This window comes from Thunnus thynnus, chromosome 24 (genome assembly GCF_963924715.1).
Source record: "Thunnus thynnus chromosome 24, fThuThy2.1, whole genome shotgun sequence".
NCBI lineage: Eukaryota > Metazoa > Chordata > Actinopteri > Scombriformes > Scombridae > Thunnus > Thunnus thynnus.
Genome location: NC_089540.1, coordinates 2,389,095 through 2,413,661, shown reverse-complemented (window position 1 = coordinate 2,413,661; position 24,567 = coordinate 2,389,095). Strand labels below are relative to the sequence as shown.

The window sequence follows — 24,567 nt, the reverse complement described above, 5'->3', positions numbered from 1 at the left end:
GAATATTTTGTCAGTAGTTAAATCAATGGTTTACTGATATTTTTTCCCTTTCCCTCCAGTTTGATGGTATAGTTCGCTTTGTAAAAGTTAAAATGGTTTGCATTGATAAGACGGATGTTTCAGGAAGAAAAATCCTTGACCAAAATGACAGATAAAGATAATGGAATAATTATCTACGGTGTGACAACTTGAAGTATAAAGTCAGTGGAGACTGTGCTCTCAAGAAAAACCACACAATAGCTGGTAATGTAAGTCGCCCAAAAACCACATGTAGTTACGTTTGAGTGACAGATGCCATCTAGTGGCCGTAGTAAATATGACCCGGATCAGTGGTGCAGTTCAGATGACGTATATAAAAGCTTTAAGGAAGTAGTAACTTTAACCCACACATCATGTAAAGTGATTTCAACACAAACTATGATCTTTCCCTAAACCTAACCAGACCTTTACCAACATTATTATTATTTAACAGTGATGTGTAACAGTATTGGAAAGCACAGACAGATGATGGTGCAGATTACTGCTGATAGAGGGGCCAGATTAGAAAACACTTCAATGTTTCATTCTAGAGTCACATGGTTAAACCATGTACTTGGTTGTTTAATTGGAGGACTTGTTGATGTAGTGATGCGAGCCTTGTGTAGTATTAGTCATGGACCAAATGTCGATTGGATTCTTACTAAGGATTTACAGCCTCTTTAGATGCTACACATTCTTGTTAGTCCTTTTTTACTAAAGGAAAATACCAATGTAAAACATCACAGTTTACCTGCAAGGTTTGCACAGGTAAAATAGAAAAAAAAGTGGCATACCTGAAAATTGCATGCTTGGGCTTGTGTAATGTTTAAGGTTTTCATGTTCAGAGGCTCAAATATGTAAGGAGAGAATAGAGATGAACACAAATAGTCACCACACCAGATTTATCCCTGCTGACTGACCCCTGCAGCAGAGGAAAATGTGTGTGAAATTTAACATCTAAACAGCAAGTGAGAGAGACAGAAAGAGAGAGAGAAGTGTTGAGGTCTTGAATAGTTCAGCCAATGAAAACACATTGCTTTACAGGAGCTCAGTGTTCAGCATCACATCATAAGTCAAATGAGCATCAACAACCTGACCTTTCTGTTTCTGTTTCTCTGTGGCCTCCTGTTTGAATACGTCTTTTATTACTTTTAATGGCTCACAGCAGCCAGTACTACTTTTTAAGTAGGCCTGTAATATTTTTTTGGACCAGAGATTAAATCCTACACATCAATCCTGTCTGTCTAATGAACTCAATGAAAACTCTACTGCTCCACCCACTTGGCAGGTTCATTAAAGTTTTAAGGCTTCCTAAATTCTTCCTTCATATATTGTCTTTCTTGATCACACTTAGTACAATCTATGCTTGCATGCATAATAATCTCTTCAGCCATCTGGAAAAAAATATGTGCAAATATGAGTATTGGCACATATATCGGTATCGGCATTGGCCACCGGCCACAGTGAGTCGGAAATATCGTATTATAAATAAATATCGCATATTGGATATCGGCAAAAAATCCAATATTGTGCATCCCTAGTAGCTATTTTTCATTTTAGATTTTGTCTAAATTCAAGGGGCTGTGTAAGAACTTTGCCTAACAACACAGTTTAGAATTGTCAAAATTATAATTTAAATCTGATAGAAAAATGTGTAAATAAGACCATGAACCCGAGCAGACATTTGATGCCGGCTGTCATGCTTGACAGTTTTGGATACTGTGGTATGGACATATTTGATCTGTACTAGGGCTGCAACTAACAATTATTTTCATTATGGATTAAAGTGACAATAATTTTCTCGATTAATCGAGTGGTTGTTTGGTCTATGAAATGTCAGAAAATGGTGAAAAATGATGTTTTGCTTCTCAAAGTCCAAGATTAAGCCCTCAAAGTTCTTCTTTGGCCTCGACCAACAGTCCACAATCCAAAGATATTCAGTTCACTATCATAGAATTAAAGAAACCAGAAAGGATTGACATTTAAGAGGATTGAACCAGACAATTTGTATTTTTATCCTTGAAAAATGACTCAAAAAAATTAATTGATTATCAAAATATTTGCTGATTAATTTTCTGTCAATCAACTGATTGATTAATCAACTAATTGGACTAATTGTTGCAGCTCTGATATGTACCAAGAAAAGTATTCTGAATTATGTGTTTAACTTATGAGTTAGTAAGAAAATGCTGGGATATTATTTATGTCTTGCAAAGTTCAAAGGTCATGAACAAGACATGATTGAATAGGTGATCTGTCAAAATGAAGCACTGTACTGTCTGGTGGCATTGCGTTCTCAGGCCACTAGATGGTGCATTCTCATAATTATTGCAGCAGCTCCACAGCAGACTACAGGAAAGGTTTTTTAGGGATTTCTGTCCCTCTAATGAAGGCTGCTGGAACATCTCATTCCAGCTTTGAAACAGTGGCTTAAAAAAGCCTGCATAGAGATCTAAGCAAGGCTGTTGATTAACAAAAAAACCAACATGATCAAAGGGGATGAAAGGCGGTGGAAGCATCTCCCTGTGACTATGGAGGGGAGTGATGGATGTGGGCCTTGTTGCTAAGCATGCTGTGCTGCATGAAACCTCACCAGACAACAGCCCGCTGCTATTTATAGACCAGGCGCGGTATAAATTTAGCTCATGCATGAAATCAAGTTTTAGCTGCATCAGTGTTTCCTTGCTTCAACTGGAAGACGCTAAAGGCCGGTGCAGTTAGCGAAAAAATCTTAGTTTAAGGACATTCTCTGATTGAGAGGTGTAATATCATACTCAAAACAACAGGAAGTCATTAAGACTAAATGGAAAAAATCCTCTTTAATGCATGCTTAGTCTCTTGCCAGTCTCCTTAAAACTATACTTTTAGCATTTATTACAGATGCCTCAAAATATACATTACTGCCACCTATGTCAAAAACATGCCGATCTTTCCTGTCAGTGCTTTGTATTCATTTCCATACAGTATGAAAGTCAAGTGGAATCTTCAACATCATATCTCAAGGGCCACAACTAACAATTCTTTGTATTATTGAGTCGTCTGTTGATTTTTTTTTCTTCAAAAAAACAAAACAATCCATGTTATTGATTGGACAAAACAAGACATATGAAGATGTTGCCCTGAGCTTTAATAATCATTTTCTCTATTTTCTGACAATTTAAAGACAAAATGATTAAGTGAGAAAACTGCAGATTAATCGATAATGAAAATAATTGTTAGTTGCAGCCCTAAATTAAAACAGAGAAAAACACTGAATCCTTTCAATTTAGGAACTGGAACCAGCACATTTTTTGTTAAATTATTTTTACCATCAATTATGTTTTGAATAATCGATTAATTGTAGTGGTAAAATGCCAGAAAATAAAATTTAAAAAAAATCCAGGTTTGAAGGTGAACAATAAATCAGTAACCAGAACTGTTGACGATTAATTTTCTGTCGTTCTGTCAACTAGTCAAGTAATCAACAGATTGTTTCAGCACTAGTTTTCCACCCGCACTGACAGCTGCATTATAATGGTATTATAATACATTACTCTGATAACATGAAAAAGCAGACATAATATTCACTGTAATGGATTACCTTACTCTCTGTCTGTAAGATGGTTTGGTGCTGTCGTAGAAAGTGAGAAATTTAAAATCAATAAAACATTCCAGCATGTTTTGAAAAACAATTGTTATGATCCTTTTTGACTAATGCATCCAGCTGACCATATTAAACATCCTGTATGATTTCAGTGTTTAACAGGAATGGGAGTTCAAAATATCAAAACTAGAGCGGAGACATTTAATTGATTAGTTGCTTATTTAATTGAAAAATGAATATCTTTTGTGTTTTGAAAAAGACAATAATCATGGTAATGGGAATAGTTGGTAGTATAGATACCATCAGATGTTTCACCGCAGTGTATAGCAGAAACGGTATAAAGCACATCTCTAATAGGAGATCAGTGCTCTGCAGATGAGCTGCACCGAAGACAAACATAAGTAATTATGTTGAGTATTTATAATAATGAGAGACCATAGATAAGAGAAAGCAGGAACGACAAGCACAAAAAAGTAAAATATTCAGCCTAAACTGGAGTTGACTTGCACAGTACAGCCCTGAAGCCTGTGTAATCAAAATGTATCATATCCACTTTCTCAGAGATCACATTTATAATGAAAGTGTGTTGTCCTGAGCGTGTAGTCTAAAGTTCTGATTGCGGCTGGAAGTTGATCAGACAGCCCCCGCGGCCTTCTGACAAAGTGCTCTGTCTGCAGTCTAATTAGAGGTATAGTATCACTACCAGACCCTGGGGGGAAGACCCCAGCTCCTCTTTATTTTGAGGTCAGCTCCCTAAAGACCGCCCGTCTCTCCTCTTCCATCCTCTCCTCTTCCTCTACCCTCCACATCTTCCTCCTCTCATCTCATGGTCATTTATTCCTCTCCCCTCCTGTTAGACGCCATCATTTCCTCTAGATTTTTATCGTTTTACCTGTCAGCATTCCCTGTTCCCAGTGTTCTGTTTTTTTACCCGTCTCTGTTGTTTTTCTCCAGTTTGGTACAAGGCAATTTGCCCTGTGCAGAGCTGTCATGTTTACTCGCATCATTATAACGCGACTGCATGCATCAGAGCATCAGAGCGTACAATGGAAGAAACAGTTATCCGCGTGTGAAACTCAGTGATGCTGGAAAGATGAAAATGGTTTCTGAACCAGAAATTAGAAAGAAAACAAACTCATGGAGATCCACACGAACCATCAAGACCATCAGTCTCCTTAAATTCTCTATTTTCTTTCATTCATGCCAGCTGTTAACAGTATTAATGTCTAGCAAAGAGCTTTGTATACAGCATTTGACACTTGATACGATGCTATGTCACCCTCAAACAATCTGTTTCAATAAGAATTCCATCACATTAAGGAGGTAATGATACCATTTCACCAGACCTTTTTAAAGTTTCGATTGCATGCTCAAAGACTGTGTTTTTGAAAATGACCACAATTAGTCAAAAGAAGAGAGTCTAATTTATTGATACATGCATGTACATATATTTCATGTAATCTAGTAACTAGTGCCAGCAGTCTGTCAAAGGTCTACTTGTTATCACGGGCAAAAGGTTAATGGCATATTTACCAGTTCTGCTTTTCCCTAGTGTCTCTACTCTGCCTCACCTCTCCACTACTTGCTTCCTGTCCTCCTTATTGCTCACTACCTGCCATCTATCTACCTTTCCATCATTTACGTCTGTGCTCCACTCCGCCCCTTAGAAACAAGCTGTCAGTGGAGCCCAGAAGAGCAGGATGTACCGGTGGATGTGGGCCGGTTAGGTGAGGGGTCGCCTCCAGCCAGCCATAATCACAGCTATCCATTTCATCTAACAGTGGGAAGATGATGCTCCCAATGGGAGTGGAGTGGTGGTAAAGCACCCTCCCCAGTCCCCCCTCTCCTCCACAAACACAATAGACACCCCCTCCCACTCATGAGAGATTGGATTTCCCCACCTCTACCCGCATTTGTAGTCAGCAGCAGATGCCTATCTTTGCCTGTTCCCTTACTGCAAACAGCAGCAAAAACACTTCTGTTTTTTAGCACTGTGGTGGCAGATAAAGGCCTGCCAGGATCTCTGGAGTATGTAGAGTCTGGAGATAATATGCCTGTCTGAACAGCACACACTGACACACCAGCAGATGGGATGTGTACACAGCACATTTCAAACACTCCATATAACTCTCAGTGGTGTCTTAATTGTAATTATAAATATTGGCCCCATAAACGAAAGTTGACTTAAAGGAAAAATTCTATCCTGAACAAACTTTTAGTAGTTTGGATAATCATTCGTATTCCTCACGATAATATTTACCTCACCAACCTCATCTCTAAAAGCTGAGGATATGATGACTCTGCTAGACAAAACTTTACAACCAATTCCACAGAGCAAACATGTCATCAGACAGATTTGAAACAGGTTCCCAGTTTATCCATTTTCTACACTACTGAAACTGAATATTAAATGTATGAAACAAATTGTCTGCTTCAAACATCAGGTTTGACCTATCATCAGGTTTTGGGGGTGTTCACCTCTGTTTTTACTTCCAAATAAGTGCTTTAGATAAATGGTTAAACTAAGGATGTGTTTAGAGCCCCTGAAAACAAGTTGGCAACAATTGAAATGAAAGGGAATTTTATTCCGTTTTGCCCTAACCAATCATGTTCTGTTGACAAAAACACATTGTTGAGAAAATATGTCATCAGGGTCTTCAACTGTGCAATTGTTGCTTGAGTTGCCTGTCCCAATTGACTCCATTGTGTGGGCCTATCCCCAGAGCTCAGGAATGAAGCCAATGAATAGCATCTTGTCCCAACAGATAGGAATCAACCACATCCACGAAAACAAGACCAAGGTTGGGGAAAAAAAGTTTTATCTGGAATCTTGTGCTTTGATAAGGCTGTCTTGAGTTCATGGAACCTTGAGACCCTTGTGGTTGATGTTTCCGTCTAGACGTGCTGTTAGTCATGGCCACCAGCACTGAATGCAGCTGCCTCTTAGAAACGGAATATTAATTTATACTGTGGAATAAAATCTCAGTCACAAAGCTCGGCCATTAGAACACATGTTTTGATCAGTAGACGACAATTTTTATAACGTTATACATGTTGTTTTCAGGTGACAGACCAATGAAGCCTTTACAAGAAAATCTTTCAGATCTAATTATGAATCCTGTATCTACTCCTAATCATGTCATGTATACTTAAAGCTGCACTAATCAATATATTTTAACAATTATTAAGAGTGGGTCAAATGACTGAAATGTAATGTGAAAGGTGTCTTTACACACATAACAATGACCAACTGTGCAGTTTTTCTCAGTTCAATGGAACTTTGTAGCTTTTTTTTTAGCTCATTCTTTTGGTTTTGCGGCCAGCAAGCTCCACTTTCATCAACCCTGTTTTATTTAACCCAGCGCCAAACAGCAGACACACAACTTGCTGATGGAGAAATTGGAACATTTGGCAGTTTAAGCTTATTGTTGATGGACACTGTTTTCCCACAATGCGGAAAGAAATCAGAAAGAAGAGCGTTACACACCAACTGACAAAGTAGTGCCCTATAAACATTAACACACACTGTATAATTTTTAGTATTAGTATGGAACTAGGACACAAACAAGGCAGTAGTTTGGAACCACATCAACTTCTCTAATGTAATTCAACAAAATCTAAAGATTACACACATTTTAATGTCATCAACTGTATTATTTATATGATAATAATTCTAATGTATTTACAGTGTGCTTATGATATTTGTGATGCATTATGGTGCCATTATGGGCACTACTTTAAGTATGTAAATGGTTTTGGGGGGGAGGAGGGGTATTCAGTTGGTTGCAATCTGCAACCTCACCACTAGATGCCACTAAATCTTACACACTGGTCCTTTAAAAGTGGAATAATCTTGCAAACATGTTAAGATAAAGTCCACAAGGTTATGCGTCGGGTGCAGTGGATTTAAAAATTAGTCTATTTCTTGCCTTTTAGAGATTGGTAAAGACAGTGGAATACAGATAACAGAGGACATTTCAACCACCACTCTAGTCCTCATGTCTGAAGTTGGGCTAAATGGGATCAATAAGCCAGCACACTGGAATGGTACAGGGCAGAACATATCACACCCTGCTGTGCTCATTGAAATGACATGTGGCCTATCTGTTGGCTCTGACCTTTGAACTCTACAAAGCTGGAGCTGACACCAATCAATGGATAGAAACAAGGCCAGTGCATGACATTGTGCAATCATTTCGCTTACATGGAATTCAATAATGATGAAAAATAAACTGGAAAGCATTTAATCGCTGTAAAAAACAGATTTGTTTTATGATTCCATAATTATATTGGTTGCTGATGCTGGGAGATATTGTATAATCTGATACAGACTTGATACAAACATCCATATTTCAGATTTTCAGGAATCCCTGGAAATATAAACATGTGTATACTGTGTATGGGTTTTTGATGGCTGACAGTTTGAGATTGAAACTTACAGCCGATGTTTGTACCCTTTTAAATTTTGCAACCTTTTTTCCTGTGCCTATAATACTCTGATACATATGTAATTAAATAAACTGTCAAATCAGTCACTGAGAGGTAACATTGATCTACCAATATGTCATTTTTAACAAATGTTGACCCCATATAGTATATATCAACAAACTAATGTATCATCAAGTAGTTGCTGCTCTCACCCTCTGGCCATTTTAAGAAATGGTGGTCAAGGTCTTTACTGCATTGTTAATCACAGAGCCATTGACCTCGAGCCTTTATATACACACTGCCATGTCATTCAGGGAGGGTACCATCGATCTTCCTTCTGTCCACGCGCTCAATTTGCTGATGGCTGGTGTTCAGTGTTTTGTTTCATCATCCAAATCCTTAGATTAACAAGACCAGATCATTTCAAGTATCAGAAATTCTCAAATAATGACTGCTACCTTTATTCACCTCAACAGCTGATAGAATAAGGCCTCCATTTGAAATAAGCTCATATTAAATACCTTATGTCTTATTTCCCTGTTTTATCATCCAAATTCAACTTTGCCATTCTTTTGTTTGGTGGTAAGTAGCCAGTGAATGTTGTTGTTGTTTTGGATGCAGCATGTATGTAACCCAGCATATTGGAATGATAAACCTTCTACTAGTAATAGGTAAATATCCTCCACCTTCTAAAGGCCTGCTTACGCCAAAAAAGGGATTCTGTAAAATTAATCTGTGCGTCTTTGCAAATACATGCTTCTAGAAGCTTGGTAACATAGTGACTAATAACGGGGTTGGTGAGATGCTGTAACTGGAAAGGATAATTGCTGACACATTAGCTAGCTGGGAACATTCTAGCTCTAGTAAGTCAAAATAGCTTACCGAGCTTTTCTTTTTATTGAGTTTTATTGAAGAGACTGACTGCTAAGTAAGCTCGTTAGCTTGGTTGTTAATGGGACAATAAGTTCACCCAGTTATTCATTAAGACATATTTGAACCAACTGTCTGTTAACCATTCCTCTTTGTGGAGCAGTTTATACTGATTACGAAGGTTAAATCCAAATGGATTGTGCACAGCTAATACAATATGATAGCCTCCCCCATTTTGGACTTGGTGGTACTCAGTTTCCTCAAAGGCCAGCACTATTAAGACAACATGCTATTCCTTAGGCTTCATTAAAGGGGATATATTATGCTTTGCGGTTTTCTGTTATTTATATACTGTTATGATATTGGATATCTTTGTTAAACATGGTCAAAGTTCCAAAACTTGAGGTTAATGTATGTAGAAATGCTCCCTGCAAGTCAAAAGCCTTCAGATCGTTGCACATGCCCACAAACGACTGTCTGTTCCATAGCTTTGGTTGCTAAGGCTGTTGCTGAGGTTTTTCCATGTGTTGTTTGCGTTGTCCACTCTCATATTTCGGATTGGATTCCGGCTCGAACACGTACGGATGTATTTGAGAAGTTGACATTTCAAGTAAGGAACGAGAAAAAGAAGTGAAATTCTGCTACTGTAGTTTGTTTCATGGTTTGTTTGAGTGGCCTCTGGAGCCAGCAGATGTCCACCAACGGACAGCTTCCAAGAACTGGCCAATTAAAACAGAGTGGGCTCATCGGGAAGGGGGCGCTAAAGAGACAGGGGCTAAATCATGCAAAGATGTTCCAGTGGAGCCTCAGAATATAAATATAGACCTAGAAATGTGCAGAATATGTCCCCTTTAAAACTGAACTCGACATGGAAAATTAGCACTGATTTATTCCGCCCCCGTGAGCTCAGCCAGTGATTGTAGCAATTCCATTGTAATGAATTAATTTCTCAGCAAATGTTTGCTTTGATGCAGATACCTCCAAACAATCTGCTCTTCCCCCTGGGAAGGTAGAAAGCATCCGTTTCTGTGTAGCAGAGGATTTTCCCGAAAAAGAAAGACCTCCTCATGAGTTTTCAAATATAGAAGCTTCCCAGTACAACCAGTTTCTGTAATTAACTTCCCACATTCATATTTTCTAGTTAATTCACTGAAACGAGAGAACAAAGGGGGGAGAAAGAAGCAGAGGGGGAAAGGGAGAAGAAGATGTGAATACAGTAGGAGACTGTAGAGAAACTGGATGATGGAAAAGCCCAGTCACCAGTTGTTGATCTTGGCGTGGTTATCTTCCGTTTTCCTCAGTGCCACTGACTGATTCATTCCACTCACATTTTGTGACATGTTCTGATCTTGTCACACCAGCCATGTTGTTTTACATTATCAGCCCTTGTCAGAGTTAACTCTTCCTGCTGTCATGAAGAGCAGGAAGGGACATGAATATTCAGCGAGGGTCTGGACCACCGTGCACACATCTGTTCTGCCCATTTCAATCCTGTCTGTACCACACTACTAGACTACTGCTAAATTAGAATTTCTGTGCAGAGGTTTTGAGCAGAATTCAATTTATTTTTTATTTATTCTCTTTAACACAGCAGCTCAGTATCTGAGTGACCCCGGCCTCTGTGGCCCCAGAGGATGTCCTGACCACAGGAAACCTCAAGGTGGCTTTGCTGATAAGATGTCATTATACAAACTTTCCCTGCTGGACCGGGATATTTCTCTTACAAAGGAGGACAACAGATTGAACCCATGTTGTTTTTCTTCCTTTGCAACTGACTATGCAGTGTGCACCACTGTGTTTACTTGCCTTTACTCTTACATCTATATATATATTTTTTTTTATTATTATTTTTTCCCACTTTGGAAAAGGGTTATCTCAGCTTGGGGTTGGAAACTACACATTTCTGACAGTAAGCCTGCATTACAAACAGGAAGCATGAGTTTTCTAGTTTTCCTGTTTACCAGGCAGGGATAGGACTGCGATAGGGGTGCACGAATTTGACTATTTCTCTTCCTATAATTATTCTGATATTCAAACTCTATATCTATATCTATATCTATCAATCCTATCCAACATGTAATTAAAACTAACATCACTTTATATCAATATAATGCTGCAAAACCAGACAAAAAGTGCAGAAAATGAACTATATCAAGTCATTTTTTGGTAATGATACCATATCATGAATGTCAATGTCAATTCACAATAAAGGCCTATTACTGCCTTCACATTAAAAAATGCTTTATGCATTATGATTTCATCACTTGGCAGGGTTGTTATTCTCATCGCAGGCAGAAGTTTTCAGTTTCTTATTCATGATGTGTAGCTAATAGAGAGAATAAGCCAAGCTCAGCCATGTAAAAGTTACACCTGACCAGGTTCAACCGAAAGCAGAAGTTATTGTACTTCAGCTGCTCGTCCAAGCTCACCTCAGAAAATAAAGAAATAATAAGATGACTCGACCCAATAAGTATTCTTATTGCAGCTACCGCCTGAGCTCATTTGTAGTAAAAGCACAAGGGGAAATAAACTGAAATAAAAGGCAGAGTGTGTGTTAAACAGAGCTCAGAGTGTGTTCTCTCAGCTCGATCAGCTCTCACTCAGGGAGGGGGGGTAGGGAGTGGAGGGTGGGGGCTCGCTGTAGCTCCCAGCCAAGTCATTCCCTCGCCACCTTTGATGTATCTTTAACACATTTATGAATTTGCCTCTCTTCATGTTTAATTAGCAGGCTTTTCCCTCTGCTGAGTGGAGCCTGCTGGGTTTGATGTGTGCTGTCATGTAACTATGTGTGTGTGTGTGTGTGTGTGTGTGTTTTACAGGCCCAGATGAGAAGAAAGTCAAGTCAAAGAAAGAGAAGATGAAGGAGAGAAGGGAGAGATGGCTCAACAGTGAGTATATATCAACACTCAGCACAGATATCAGACAGATACATGTTATAAGACTTATGTTATATGTTGTTAAATGTCACTTATATATCTAAAGCATTTGATATCATCATGTGCTGCAGCTTGTTAGTGATGTCGTCGTTTGGCAGCATCTTGGACAACATGTTAAGCGCACGTTGGCTTCACTTTCACTGATGTAAAACTTAAATTTCAACACATTTAAGTCACAGTTTGGGTATGACCTCACCACATTTTTAACTTGCAGTGAGTCTGATATCTGAGCCAACTTGGCATCTGTTAATCCTCTCATTAATATTTCATTATAGTGTCTTGTTTATTTGGTTTTCAAATTTTTGTTTTTTGTAAACTTTTCTACATTGCCCCAGTTAACAAACACAGATAGTCTGTATAAGAAAGTCTATTTTTTTAGGGACATCCAATTCTTCTTGTGAATATCAGGTGATTGAAAGTAAATAGAGCAAAACACAATGCCAGAAATGATATGAAAACTCAGGTACAGTGAAATAATGGGTTGAAGGATTATCTAGCCCTGGTGCAGCCAATGGCTGAAAGGAGGAAAATGAGCCCTGACATCTGAAACTGTGCAGACTGTGTGAAGACACAACCAGGACCAGGGCTGGGAGTAATCTCAACAAACACACTTAAACATGGTTTTACAAAAAAAAGTAGAGGATAAGGAGTATACATAAGGAGTAAACAAGAAGAAAACAGCAATGTTTTTATTTACTGATTAATTGATTTTTATTCCCTGCTTACTGTAGCAGGCAGAGGGAATCATATAGTGAAATCAGAAAGTTCATAGTGACACTGGGAACCTTGATTAATCATTACAGATACCAGTTACACGTTTGTATGATTTGAATAGCTGTCTTTGGAGAAGTTGCATGGGTTGATACATTTGATCAAATGGAATCATATCTGTTTCGTGAGACAGGTGAGTTTCAGGTTGTCCTCTAGACATGTTTTAAGATATAAAAATACTCTGCTTTGAATAATAATTTGTGTCTGATTTTAACTATTTTCCACAAAAAGTTCAATTACCTTGTTAGAAGTTCTTAACATGTCTTCTACTCCTGCTGGACACAAGATCTACTTCACTGTAAAGTTCATTCTCAGTGTTTGTGCACTGGAGGCTTTTAAGTTTCCACATCACACTTGTGTACATTGAACACTAAACCACAATGGGCTCCTAACTAGTTGTGATGTCACGCAACTTGTGATGATTAAGGGGAGCACAGAGAAACTTTCCCCCTTCAGCAGATGAATGTGAAAACAAACTGCACATACATCAGTCTGCACAGAGAAGAGAACAACGTAATAGTGACGTGTGAAGAAGAAACACATATTTTTGAGCGGAGGGGGAATTTGATCAGAACCACTTGAAACATGTTTAAAATATGAAATTATTCAATAATAAACACAAATCTCTTGTAAAACAGATTCGACTTTAGAGATTAAATAGTTTTAATAATCATCCTTATATAATATACCTATCATTTATTAAGCTGCTTAATGTACTAAAATTAATTATTCAGTTCAACTGTATGCAATTAAAACATTTGATGTAACATTTCATATACATTGTACTGTAAAAATGATAAATTCCCATCCTCACAACACAACAAAAGCTTTTGCAACCCAAATTAAAAATGGATTGATTATATACAGTATGTTTTTGAAATCTATTTATATAATATTTTATTATGTATCGATATTTGACTAATTATTGCGGAAATTCAATTGTGATAATTACAGATTCAGATGATGAGAGGGTTTGTTTGTAAATCTTGGTCACAATCCAGCTAAAGTAGATCAACTTTAAACCAGCTTAATTGAAAAATCCAAACTTGTGTTCAGTGATCAACAATCAAATCAGGCTAACTCATTCATCCATGTGTGAAGAACAGAGCGTGAGGCTCTACAACACAAGTCAATGGTTCTTCCAAGACCTAAATTCTCAATGAAGTATTTTTATCCTCATTACCATATTCATTTTCACAATTAACACACTGCAGATGACAGTGTTAGAGAGCCAGACAGCAATGAGTTAGCATTCCAGGCTATTTGAAACACAATTACGCTCATGCAGCTGCTTCATTAAAAAACCAATCAAACCGTCCAACTGCTGGAAGTCTGATCAAACTACATTTGTTTAGCTGGAATGTGCTTTTTGGTTTTGTGTGTTTTTTAATAAAGGTTTTGATTGTCTGGTGTGAAAATTAAAATGTAAGTTGAACCTTTTTTGCAAACGCTCATTCATTCATTTCTCATATAGATTTTTTTAGAGTCTATACCTGTAGCATGTACAGTCAGAAATCGGGAAATAGCACTTATAATTAATAAGATGAAGGGAAAAAGCCAAATCTATAAAAGAAATAATCAATATACACATATTTACAGTTCTGCACTGATGTTAATTTCTATAGAATACTAAAGCTGACAATAAGATTTCTGACAGATGAGTGAGTCACTGAGTTTGGGGCTTTTTGGATGAAGGTGCATCTTTCGGTCTCTCTATAATTATAACTTCTCTCCTCAACACTGCCAGCGTCCTCACCACCACCATCATCTCCCATAATTGCGATCAGGCCTGTAAACGTACCCCTCTGCTGAGCCGGTCAATTCCTCTGTAACACAACACGTATCCTCTTCAGGCGTATAATTAGGTGCTAATGGCTGTGCGACCCAGTCCTGCTGAAACCCAAGACCGGCTCCATGGCTGACAGTTTTCAGGAATTAGAAGAAAATTAGAATGAAAGATAATCTTGTTTCAGATTAGAGACATGGAGTAGAGACAGCAGAGTTGTGTGGATTTTGTTATGAAGGCTGATATTAGCATTTTGGTTGCAAGTTGATCAATGTCTTTGCATTGTTTTTCAGTCCAAGAACAACCCAACCTAGGAAGCAGGTGACATATTTCATTAAAAAAAAAAAGTCCAAATATGGGCTTCTGGTAAGTCCTTCATAAACAGTCGTATCATGATGCTTTGTGAAGAGCACAATCCTGCAGCTGAACCTTTAAGACATTACTGGACACGTGCATTCACTGTATGATCACCTTCCAGCTCCCAGAACTTCCTGTGGAACAAAAGGTTTACCAGGAATTCGGTTGAAGCTTATATGTTCATCATATGATCTTGGTAGAAAGAAAAGCTTCTCGGCTAAAGAGTTTTTCATCACATTTGTTCTACCTTAATATAACCACCCTTTGATTTGCTTGATGTTGGATGCTGCATTTACATGGCATAAAATAAATAACAGTTGAATAACATCAGTTGAGTTTCTAAATTCATGACCCTGATGCCTGATATCTGCAGCGGGATGTTGTCAGTGATGACAGGTGTCAAGTGCACACATCTTATTGTACGCTTTTATGCAGTATTTGATCCTGGTCAGGGTCGTGGTGGCAACACAGCATTCAGTGCAACCTTTTGTCCAGCATCTTCCTCAGTTCTCTACATGCTCAGAGGCTGTCAGGGTAATGTTGTTCTTCTCATATTTGATTATTTTAGGACTCTAATTTTGCATTACTATTAGAAGTGGTGGTGGCAATAGCCTTATATTAATATTAGGATATAATATAATTGCTTCCCTTATATACTCTAGAATTATTTGTGCCTTTCCTTACATGCATGTTCTATTAAACTATTAAACTACTACTACTACAACTAAAGATCTTCTGGAGAAACAAGATGTAACATTTGATTCAGGGCCAAACTTTGGTATAGATGTATAACAAATCTATACCAGAGGGGAAAAAAATGAAAACAAGATGACTCAATAACAAAACCAGTGAAACTATTTCATTTCATCCAAGAAAATCATGCTTTAGGTTTGATGCTCTGCATACTGAAGCTGCAGAGTATTCATTAAAACATGACATGATAACGATAATATAACAGGAAGTAGACTGAATTTGTAGAATGTTTGATTATGTTGACAGGCCGAGGAAAGCTTTTTTAGGGATTTTTTTCTACTGTCTGACCATGCCCTTTGTAGCTTGAGTCTGGGAAACGTCTTCCTCATTTCACAAGACCTTTAACTGTTACATGCTGGAGTACAGTTTGTACCAGAGTGAGAGCTCTTACCCTTCACTGTACTCCTTGTTGTTTTGTTTAGCCTGGATATAACAGACCCTCTCTCTCTGCGTGTTGTGATGTCTCCTCAGAGATCAGCTCCATCAAGCAGGCGAAGGAGCGGCAGGCGGCCGAGGCCCGGAGGCAGGCCACGCCTGTGGTGGGAGACATGAAGCCGCTGGCCGACGCCCTGCCCGAGCTCTCCGAGCTCATCACCCCCGCCGCCACAGCTCCCGCTGCTCGTCGCAAGAGCAGGAAAAACAAAGTGTAAGTGCCAACGTGACCGAGCTGCGGGCATCGAGTGTCAGCATGACAGTTGCTGTTGATCTTCAAGTGTGGGTGCTCCATAATAATCACATTTCTTTTGTCCTTCAGAGTCTTATCTAAGAGCAGCACATGTGGTGTGTTTGAGTTGAACACAGTGATGTCATCAGTGTCAGCAGACTGACTGATGAGCCTCCATCTGCTGCCTGCCCTCACACTGTTTGTAGCACTTTGTTAGTTGTTAAATCAACAAATAGCATTTGATTAAAAAGTGCAGTGAGGTGAATGAGGGGCTGGATCTGCACTGTATTTATAGTGAGTGACAAGTAAGTTGGTGTCACACCTTTCAGACCTCTGGCAGTGTTTCATTATAGATCTGTCTGAGTCAAACAGTCTTCTATGTGTATTCCTTTCTACTGTGTGGTGACACACAAATATCTGCCCCTGTACAATAAGCTATGTACACTAAGAGTCCCTGGACTTGTGTGTAAGGTATCCTCATGGACATGCTATTAGCAGCATCCTAAAGACTTACTTACACCTACTAACTTACACCTTTGCTCCATGCTGGTGCTACATATTTCTGAAAAACATCTTTCAGGAGCAACAAGCTAATGCTAGCTCATTAAAGGGGACATATTCGGCACATTTCCAGTTCTATAGTTTAATCTGGGGCTCAAGTGGGATATCTTTACATAATTTGCAGTCAAAAAAACCACCTTATTTAACTCATATTTATGCAGCCCCTCAGGTCAGCCCCTGTCTGAAACAGGCGGTTTTAGCTCCTGATGAGCCCACCCTGTTCTGATTGGTTAGCTTCTGGAAACCGTGTCATGGTCAACTTTCGCCAGCTGCTGAGGCTAGGTCAACAAACCATGAAAAAAATTGTAGTAGCAGGATTTCACTTCTTTTTCTTGTTCTTTACTAGAAATGTCAACTTCTCAAATACATGCCTACATGTTCAAGCCGGAATCAGATCTGAAATATGAGAGCGCACAATGCAAACAACACATGGAAAAACATTAGCAACAACTTTAGCAACCAAGGCTTACAGAGCAGATGGCCGTTTTATGGGCATGCTCGATGAGCTGACATCAGCTCGTTAGCAAGGTAGAAAAAACTGTTGCGAACGAAGCGTTGAGAGCAGGTTGAAGCCCTGACTTTTGACTTGCAGGAAGCATTTCTATATATATTAACCTCCAGTTTTGAAACTTTGACCATGATTAGCATAAATATCCAACATCATAACAGGATATAAATAACATTAAATCACAAAAAGCATCATATGTCCTTTTTAATGATGTTCTACTGTAAACACAGCCAGGTATACATGAACAGGGAACAGGGGGTTGATGCTGATCTTCTTCGTTGCAGACATAAAGTTTCACAAAATGAATTGTTCTTTCAAGTAAATGATAAACAGCAAATAAAGCCATCTCTCCGGTGTAATTCCTCATCACCAGTCACCAGTCTACTGTGAGAATCACTCATTCCTTACTGAAATCCTCTTCAGTAAGGGTTGTTAGACATGAAACATGGCTGGACTGTCAGGGTTCAACACTCAGACCAGTCCCACATTTCAGTTTGTGTATCCAGATAGAATCAGGTCTACTTCACCAGGAAGCCATAACCAATTCATTAAAGTGGAGTAGCTGTCAGTGATAAGACAGAGGCAGGTGAATTTAAAGGTGCGGTCTGTGAATTATGGAGTAATAAAGGGGGGAGGACTTCACATTAATGAAAGGAGAGGTGAGAGTCTATGAAGGACAGTCCTCCTTATTTGATGCAAAAGCCAGATTAAAAAAAAAAAGCGTCACTTCAGGCAATTTCACAGAAAACATAAATCCAGTCAGGGTGAGACTTTAACTTTTCAATTATGTCTCCTCTCCATGGAGCTGCATTTGCCTCCAGTTCATTCCAGTTCTGCTGTGGAGGCTGGTGCACTGCGTGTTATTGAGCAGTTATTCACCTTTTTGTAAATGTCTCAGAGCTGAGGGCTCATGTTCATCAGATCCAGCTCTGCACTAATAAGAGATGAGTCAAGTGGACAGCAACCACCAACCAGGTCAGGTTTTAGCTATTGTTGATTTTTAAACTACTCCACAACTGGCTAATTATTGTTTTCAGTAAGAAATAATATGTATAACTGGACATACAGATAGATAGAATAACTGAGAATTACCAGTGTCCTACTAAGTCGTGATTATGAGTGGGAAAACTTTTCTAGAAGCTTCGATATAAAGCCGACATGGTGTTAAATGCCTAAAAAAACGAACAAACATGGAGGCCAGACAAGCTAAAGTCCATTGTTCACTTAAATAAACACTAACTTGATGGATGTAGTGTTATAATACTCATGCGCAGTATTGTTTAACCCTCACTCAACCAAGTCTGCAGTCATAACAGGGGTGTAACTGTGTATAAAATCCATGGTTTGGCACGTGCTTCAGTGGCTCAGTGGCCACAATTCTTACTGTAAAAATGCTTAAATGTATTTTCAGGAAGAGAGAAAATGAATGTCAATATGTCAGTAATTAAGTAAAGTCAACATTTATTTAGAAGGTTGCAAGGACATATATTGTCATCTCAATAAAGTTACAGTTTATACTTAATTTCAAGAAGAATGTAAAATGTAAAAAATGATTTAGTGTGTACAAATGCAAGAAAAACAATACAATAAAATAAAATAAATAAAAGAACAAGTGTGCAGGGTCGAGTTAGTGCAAGCAGTTGAAAGTGTAGCAGTGTTCATGAACATGGATTGTCTAAAAAATTGTGCAGTAGTGCACATTCATGTTAACAGGCTACATCCTGTACACTCACCAAGCACTTAATTAGTAACACCTGTGCAATCTAATGCAATCCAATATGACAGCTCTGCCATAAATCCTACTTCCTAATATTTTTTCCACCCAATTAACATACATGAGGGAGGAAAATAATTTGCAACACTCCCTATAAAGCACTCCAGTACACCACCACCACCCGCTAAGACCTCAATAATAAACATAAAGTACAATTATCACCTTCCTGACACAGGTGTTCCTAATAAAGTGATGATCCAGTAATTTTATATACTGTATATTCACACAGAGTTTATTGCTAACTATATAAGTAAGCTGGGAGAGACAGCATAACCAGCTGCTACACAGAGGCCCTGATGGTGAAAGTGCATTATCACACGAGTGTCTGAAAATGAGAAAAAACAAACAATACAATTGGCAGATTATGAAGAAGCACAAATTCAAATAGGCAGAGATAAAATATTTAGAACAATGACAAACCAACAAGCAATCCATCATCCAGACAGTTACAGTAAGTTCTACATTGTTGGGCAAGGAGCTGTTGTAACACAAGCGGGAAGACTGTTCCACAGGAAATGCTCTGATTGACCATTAGAGCCAGCAGTGCAGTTAAAACCTTTCACATTCAGTTCAACAGTTTCCAGTTTAGTGCTGTATGTATAAATGTCTGTCTTTATGTCTCTCCTCTCTGCAGGCCAGTGAAAAGGCCGGAGCCCACTGATTTCAGTCAGATGAAACAGTCACAGAAACGTAAACTCCTGTAAGCAGCTTTTCATTTTTCTTCCTTGCTATTTGTCTCCATCAAAATCCAGCAAGTGAAATGACTGTCCCTTTGCTCTAATTGCAGGGAAACAGAGACCAGTCGGTTCAGCGATGCAGTGAAGACGCTCAGCGCCAAAATGAATCCTCTGGCTGATATCGGAGAGCAGCTGAGGAAGAGAATGAAGCAGGAGGAAGAGCAAGGTCCGAGCTAACAACAGCAGCAGCAGCAGCAGCAGCAGCTCAACTGAGGCGCTTCCACGGACTTAAACAAGCCCTGAATCCCAGTCTGCACCTGTCGTCAGGGAAACCCAAGCCTTGTTTAAGAGGAGGAGGAACCTGATATGTGGTACCCTGTCACACCTCTGCTGTCGACCGGTCCCAGAAAAAAAGACTGAGTATGTAGTATTTGTAAATCATGACAATAACAGATATCCTTTCTGTTTTATTATTCACGTCCTTGGCAGTATTAAATCCATCAAAACTCAAATTTGATGTGTATTTTCTATATGTCAGTTTTGATTTTTATATTTGCAGTGGCTCTAAATCTAAACATTTAATAGGCAACAAAAGTGCCTCGTTCCTGTCCCCACCCACACAACTATTTCTACTCTTCTATTTTGGGGATCTTCTCATTCTGCTGTATTCACAATAAGATCAGCTCACAACACTGAGTGACTCATCAGTAATAACCATAGCAACTCCACTGATCCATGTAAATGAACATCTTGCCAGGGCACCACTGAGCCACAAACTGAATGAAAATATTGTCAAACTGTCATCAGCAAGGAGATGAAAACATTATTGAGACTGAGGCACAATCACAACATCTGCAGCACATTGTGTACTTGACATTTGTAAGGATTTGTTAAGAGTGCCCACACCTCCTTCAAGCACTGCAGGTGAGTTCACAGTGATAGTTACAAACTGAGGAAGAGTATCTTAAAAGTAAATAGATTTTATTCATGGAATTTGTATATTGTTTTCTTTGTATGTACAGTAAGTCAAAAGGTTAGACACACCTGCTCATTTAAGGGTTTTTCTTTATTTTTACTATTTTCTACATTGTAGAAAAATACTGAAGACATCAAAACTATGGAGGATATTTTGGTTTAAGACTTTTTGTAACTACCTCACAACAGTATCTCACACTTATAAGACACTGTCTCATTACTATGACTTCTTTTGTTTCATAATTGTGAGATATAAAGTCATAATTGCAAAAAAGTTTCTTATCATGCTATAGTTTATGATATGTCTCATAATGATGAGGTAGTATCTCATTCTCTCAGATGTTTCTTAAAATTTTAGTATTATAATTAGAGAAATAATTGAAGAAATATGAAGGCAGAAATATTAAAACATTTCTCATAATATTTTTTCTCCAATTATTACTCATAATTTTGAGATACAGTATACTTACAGTATGAGAAAAAACACAATTTAAATCAATTAAAGTAAGTAAATTAAAGTTAATTTATACATACTATTTCATACTATACATGCCTACTCAGAGAAAAGAAATACAAAAAGAATACAGATTGCATCAGTTAAAATTAATTGCAGATATTTGCCATTTATTGTTTAGTAGAAACATCATAGCAAACAAACATTACAGTACAATAACAATAAAAACCAAAAACAACAAAGCAGAAGAAACAGACTTCTGCTGCATTAATAAAATGTCATTAACATAAAGATAAAAGCTTTGGTATCACAAAGGCTTAGCTGTAAGAATATCTTTAATGTCCATTAACATAATTAAACATTTCATATAGTACATATCTAATCTACGCATCAAAGAAAAAAAAAAGGGTTTTCATCTGCAGCCACTTCAGATCATCATACACCATCTGTTAGCGACGGCACACACACTGACCTCCATTGTTATAAGCAGCCTCCTCCAGAGGATGATAGCTGTTTGATTCCATCCACATATGATATCATCTTTCAGACTATAAGGACCTCCTGGCTGAAATTAGCAGCTCCTGATCAACACTTACTTGAATCAGTCAAGACTCGATCTACAATTCCTGGATTTTTGCATTAGAGCTGCAACTAATTATTATTAGTCTGCAGATTCTTTTTTCCATTAATTTGTTAATCATTGGCTGTATAACATGTAAGAATCTGTTTCTAAAAGCCCAAGGTGACATCTTCAAATGTCTTTGTGTTGTCCGAATATTTAAGATATTTAAAAGGAGAAATTTGGGGATTTTTGCAGAAACAAAATTACTTGAACAATTAATCAATTATCAAAATAGTTGCCAATTAATTTTCTGTCAAATAATTGTTTCAGCTCTAAATTCCCTAGTAAATGAATGAGTGTACCCACCTGTTATCATCTCTAGCAGGACTGCCTTTAAGCTTTGCTTTAAGCAATCTGAGCCTGTAATAAACTCATTTTACATTATTTTTTGGCATTAAAGCCTTTTTATTGATAGAGACAGCTGAGACAGACACCCGGGAGGAAGAGGGGGATGATTTGCTACAAAGATCTGTGTCCGGAGTCAAACTAGAGACGTTGAGATTAAATGGGCCACCAGGATGTCCCCGATCTGCTCTTGATCATTTTGAAACGTGTAACCTTTACAGTGGTGCTGTAAAGGTTACACAAGTATACAGAGGTGCTTAAAAGTTCCAGCATGCAGCCTAAAGCAAACAACAGCACACGACAGAAATACAAAAGCTACTCAGAGCTGAAAAAAATGAAAGTGTTGATGATGGTGCAAAGTGTGACGGCACCGGGGTGATGAAAAACTCTTTTAAAAAATCATGTCACTCATTCTTAGTGAAGTTCTGAATCTTGTCTTGTGAGCTCATCTGCATCATGCATGTAAGGAGATACGGAAGTCTTTGCTATGATTACTTTGAGGTAAGAAAAACTTAATCAATACAAGGTTCAGCACTGCAGCGGGCCATTAGGATTCATTAATAATGGATTCTATGGGAAGAGCAGAGTGTCAAATTAAAAGTAAGCAGAGCTCATCGTTAGAAACCATCAACATATACTGAATGTATAGACCAGAGGATGTGTTCCTCTGCAGTCTTCAGTTAACTAAGGTACAGACAGGTATGGGCATATTCTCATTTTTCCAAATGTCCTCAGACTCAAGTGTTAAATGACATGTTGTGTAATTTGGCTGTCCTACATTCCTGCGCTGCCAAATGGAACCTGGCATTCAAGTGAGACTTGACAGAGACACTCTGGCTCATCACCAGCTGATACTCATTGACAGCAGAGGATGACCCAAAGCAAACACAGGAGAGATGGGAAGGAAGAGGATTAAAAGACCAAGCTGCAACAAGTCTCCTGACAGGCTAACGTCATCCTTCAAGTTCCTGCTGAGGCTCAGCACTACCAACAAGAATTAAAAACATGCTTCGGATGACATGGAGCAGGAAAGTGGAGGCCTATTATGAATTAATTAAATCCAAAGACGACTTGACAGGTGAATTGTGTTATATTGAATATCATTTGCCAGTATGTTAGCTTTAAATGAATTCTGGAATTCCAGCATTTATACATACAGTTACAAGGCCACATATTCAGCATCTCTTGTACTGGATTTGTGATTTAAAAAAAAAATCTAATATGTCCAGATGAAAATTCTGGAAAACAATAGTGTAGATTATGAAATAGTGAAAACAGACTTAACATTTGATATTGAAACCTTAAGTTTCAATATCAAAGTTTGTTTTATTGTAAGTCTTTCTATCCCAGTTTTAGTCTTTGCAGACTAAAGGTGTGCACAGACTGAACACAAAGAACATTGTAGAGGAAGAGTGATTCAAAGATGTGAGTGTAAAATAATCCAGACAAAGACAGTTCTGTGTGACTCAAAATTGTTTTGCACGTATCTTGAGGCTTCATGAATTAAGAGGAAAAAGGGGTTGCTGTTTGGGACAAAATAAACCACAAATAAAATGAGACAAAAATCCACTTCACATGCTGTCTGAACACACTTTTCTCCCTTAAAGGGGAGCGTTGAAATTTTTTCCAGTCTTAAAATAGGTGGTGCTGGAAGCTGCGTGATGTATTGAACACTTGTGATCTCATATCTCCAGACAATAAATGAAGTTGATTCAAGGGGATGTATTTATACTGTTGACTTCATGACACATCTTTTTTGTGGAGCACGTTATAACCCGACACTGGTGTTTTTAAATTGGCTAATATAATAGCTTGGTAGCTGACAATTCACCAAAGTTGAACTCAAATTTATTTCAACTACAAGAGCAAATCCACTGATTGTGGCCACATCATTGAAATTAATTGATTTTGGTAGGAAATGTTACAATTATAAATGCTGGTGTGACCAGATGAATATTAGTCTCACCTCTGTGTGTACAGGGTACAGACAGATAGGGCCGGGCGATATATCAAATGAATTTGATTGATCAAAAGTTTTGTTTTTGTACAGGACTTGTAAAATGTCTTGTGAGGAAGCTTAGCGAGAGCATCAAGGAAGATGATAGGATGTTGAATGACTTCAGACAGATGTAACAAAAAAATCAAAATAACCAAAGTGTCTCAAAAAAAAAATGAAATGGAAAAAACAACTCAAGAAAGCTTGACAAACTCAGGCATGCTCACATGCACATAGCTCTCTCTCAAACCAACATCTCTCCCCTTAAATAGACCCTCCAATCTATGTAGACAGAACCATATTTCTCACAGGGGTATCCCTGCCTTTATACCAACAACTGCTATATTACAATGTCATTTGTTTACACACTTTATCCACACAATACTCCTAAATATAATCTACTATATACTAAATATAATCACCTGATTGTGGGGACTGCATGAAAAACAAAAAGTGGGGTTGCAAAACCAGAACTCTGCTTCCCCTAAC

The 24,567-nt window shown here is 38.2% G+C and overlaps 1 protein-coding gene across 1 annotated transcript in view; it reads left to right on the top strand.

Annotated features, from left to right (window-relative positions):
• The window catches only part of slx9 (SLX9 ribosome biogenesis factor), a 29,829-nt gene extending 5,592 nt beyond the window's left edge, over positions 1 to 24,237 (top strand). Inside the window, exons 3-6 of the mRNA XM_067583262.1 lie at positions 11,719 to 11,787; positions 15,974 to 16,148; positions 19,644 to 19,709; positions 19,797 to 24,237. Of these exons, the coding sequence (XP_067439363.1) occupies positions 11,719 to 11,787; positions 15,974 to 16,148; positions 19,644 to 19,709; positions 19,797 to 19,923 (437 nt within the window). The 3' untranslated portion in view covers positions 19,924 to 24,237. The remainder of the gene's footprint in view (positions 1 to 11,718; positions 11,788 to 15,973; positions 16,149 to 19,643; positions 19,710 to 19,796) is intronic.
• Positions 24,238 to 24,567: the final 330 nt, after the last annotated feature.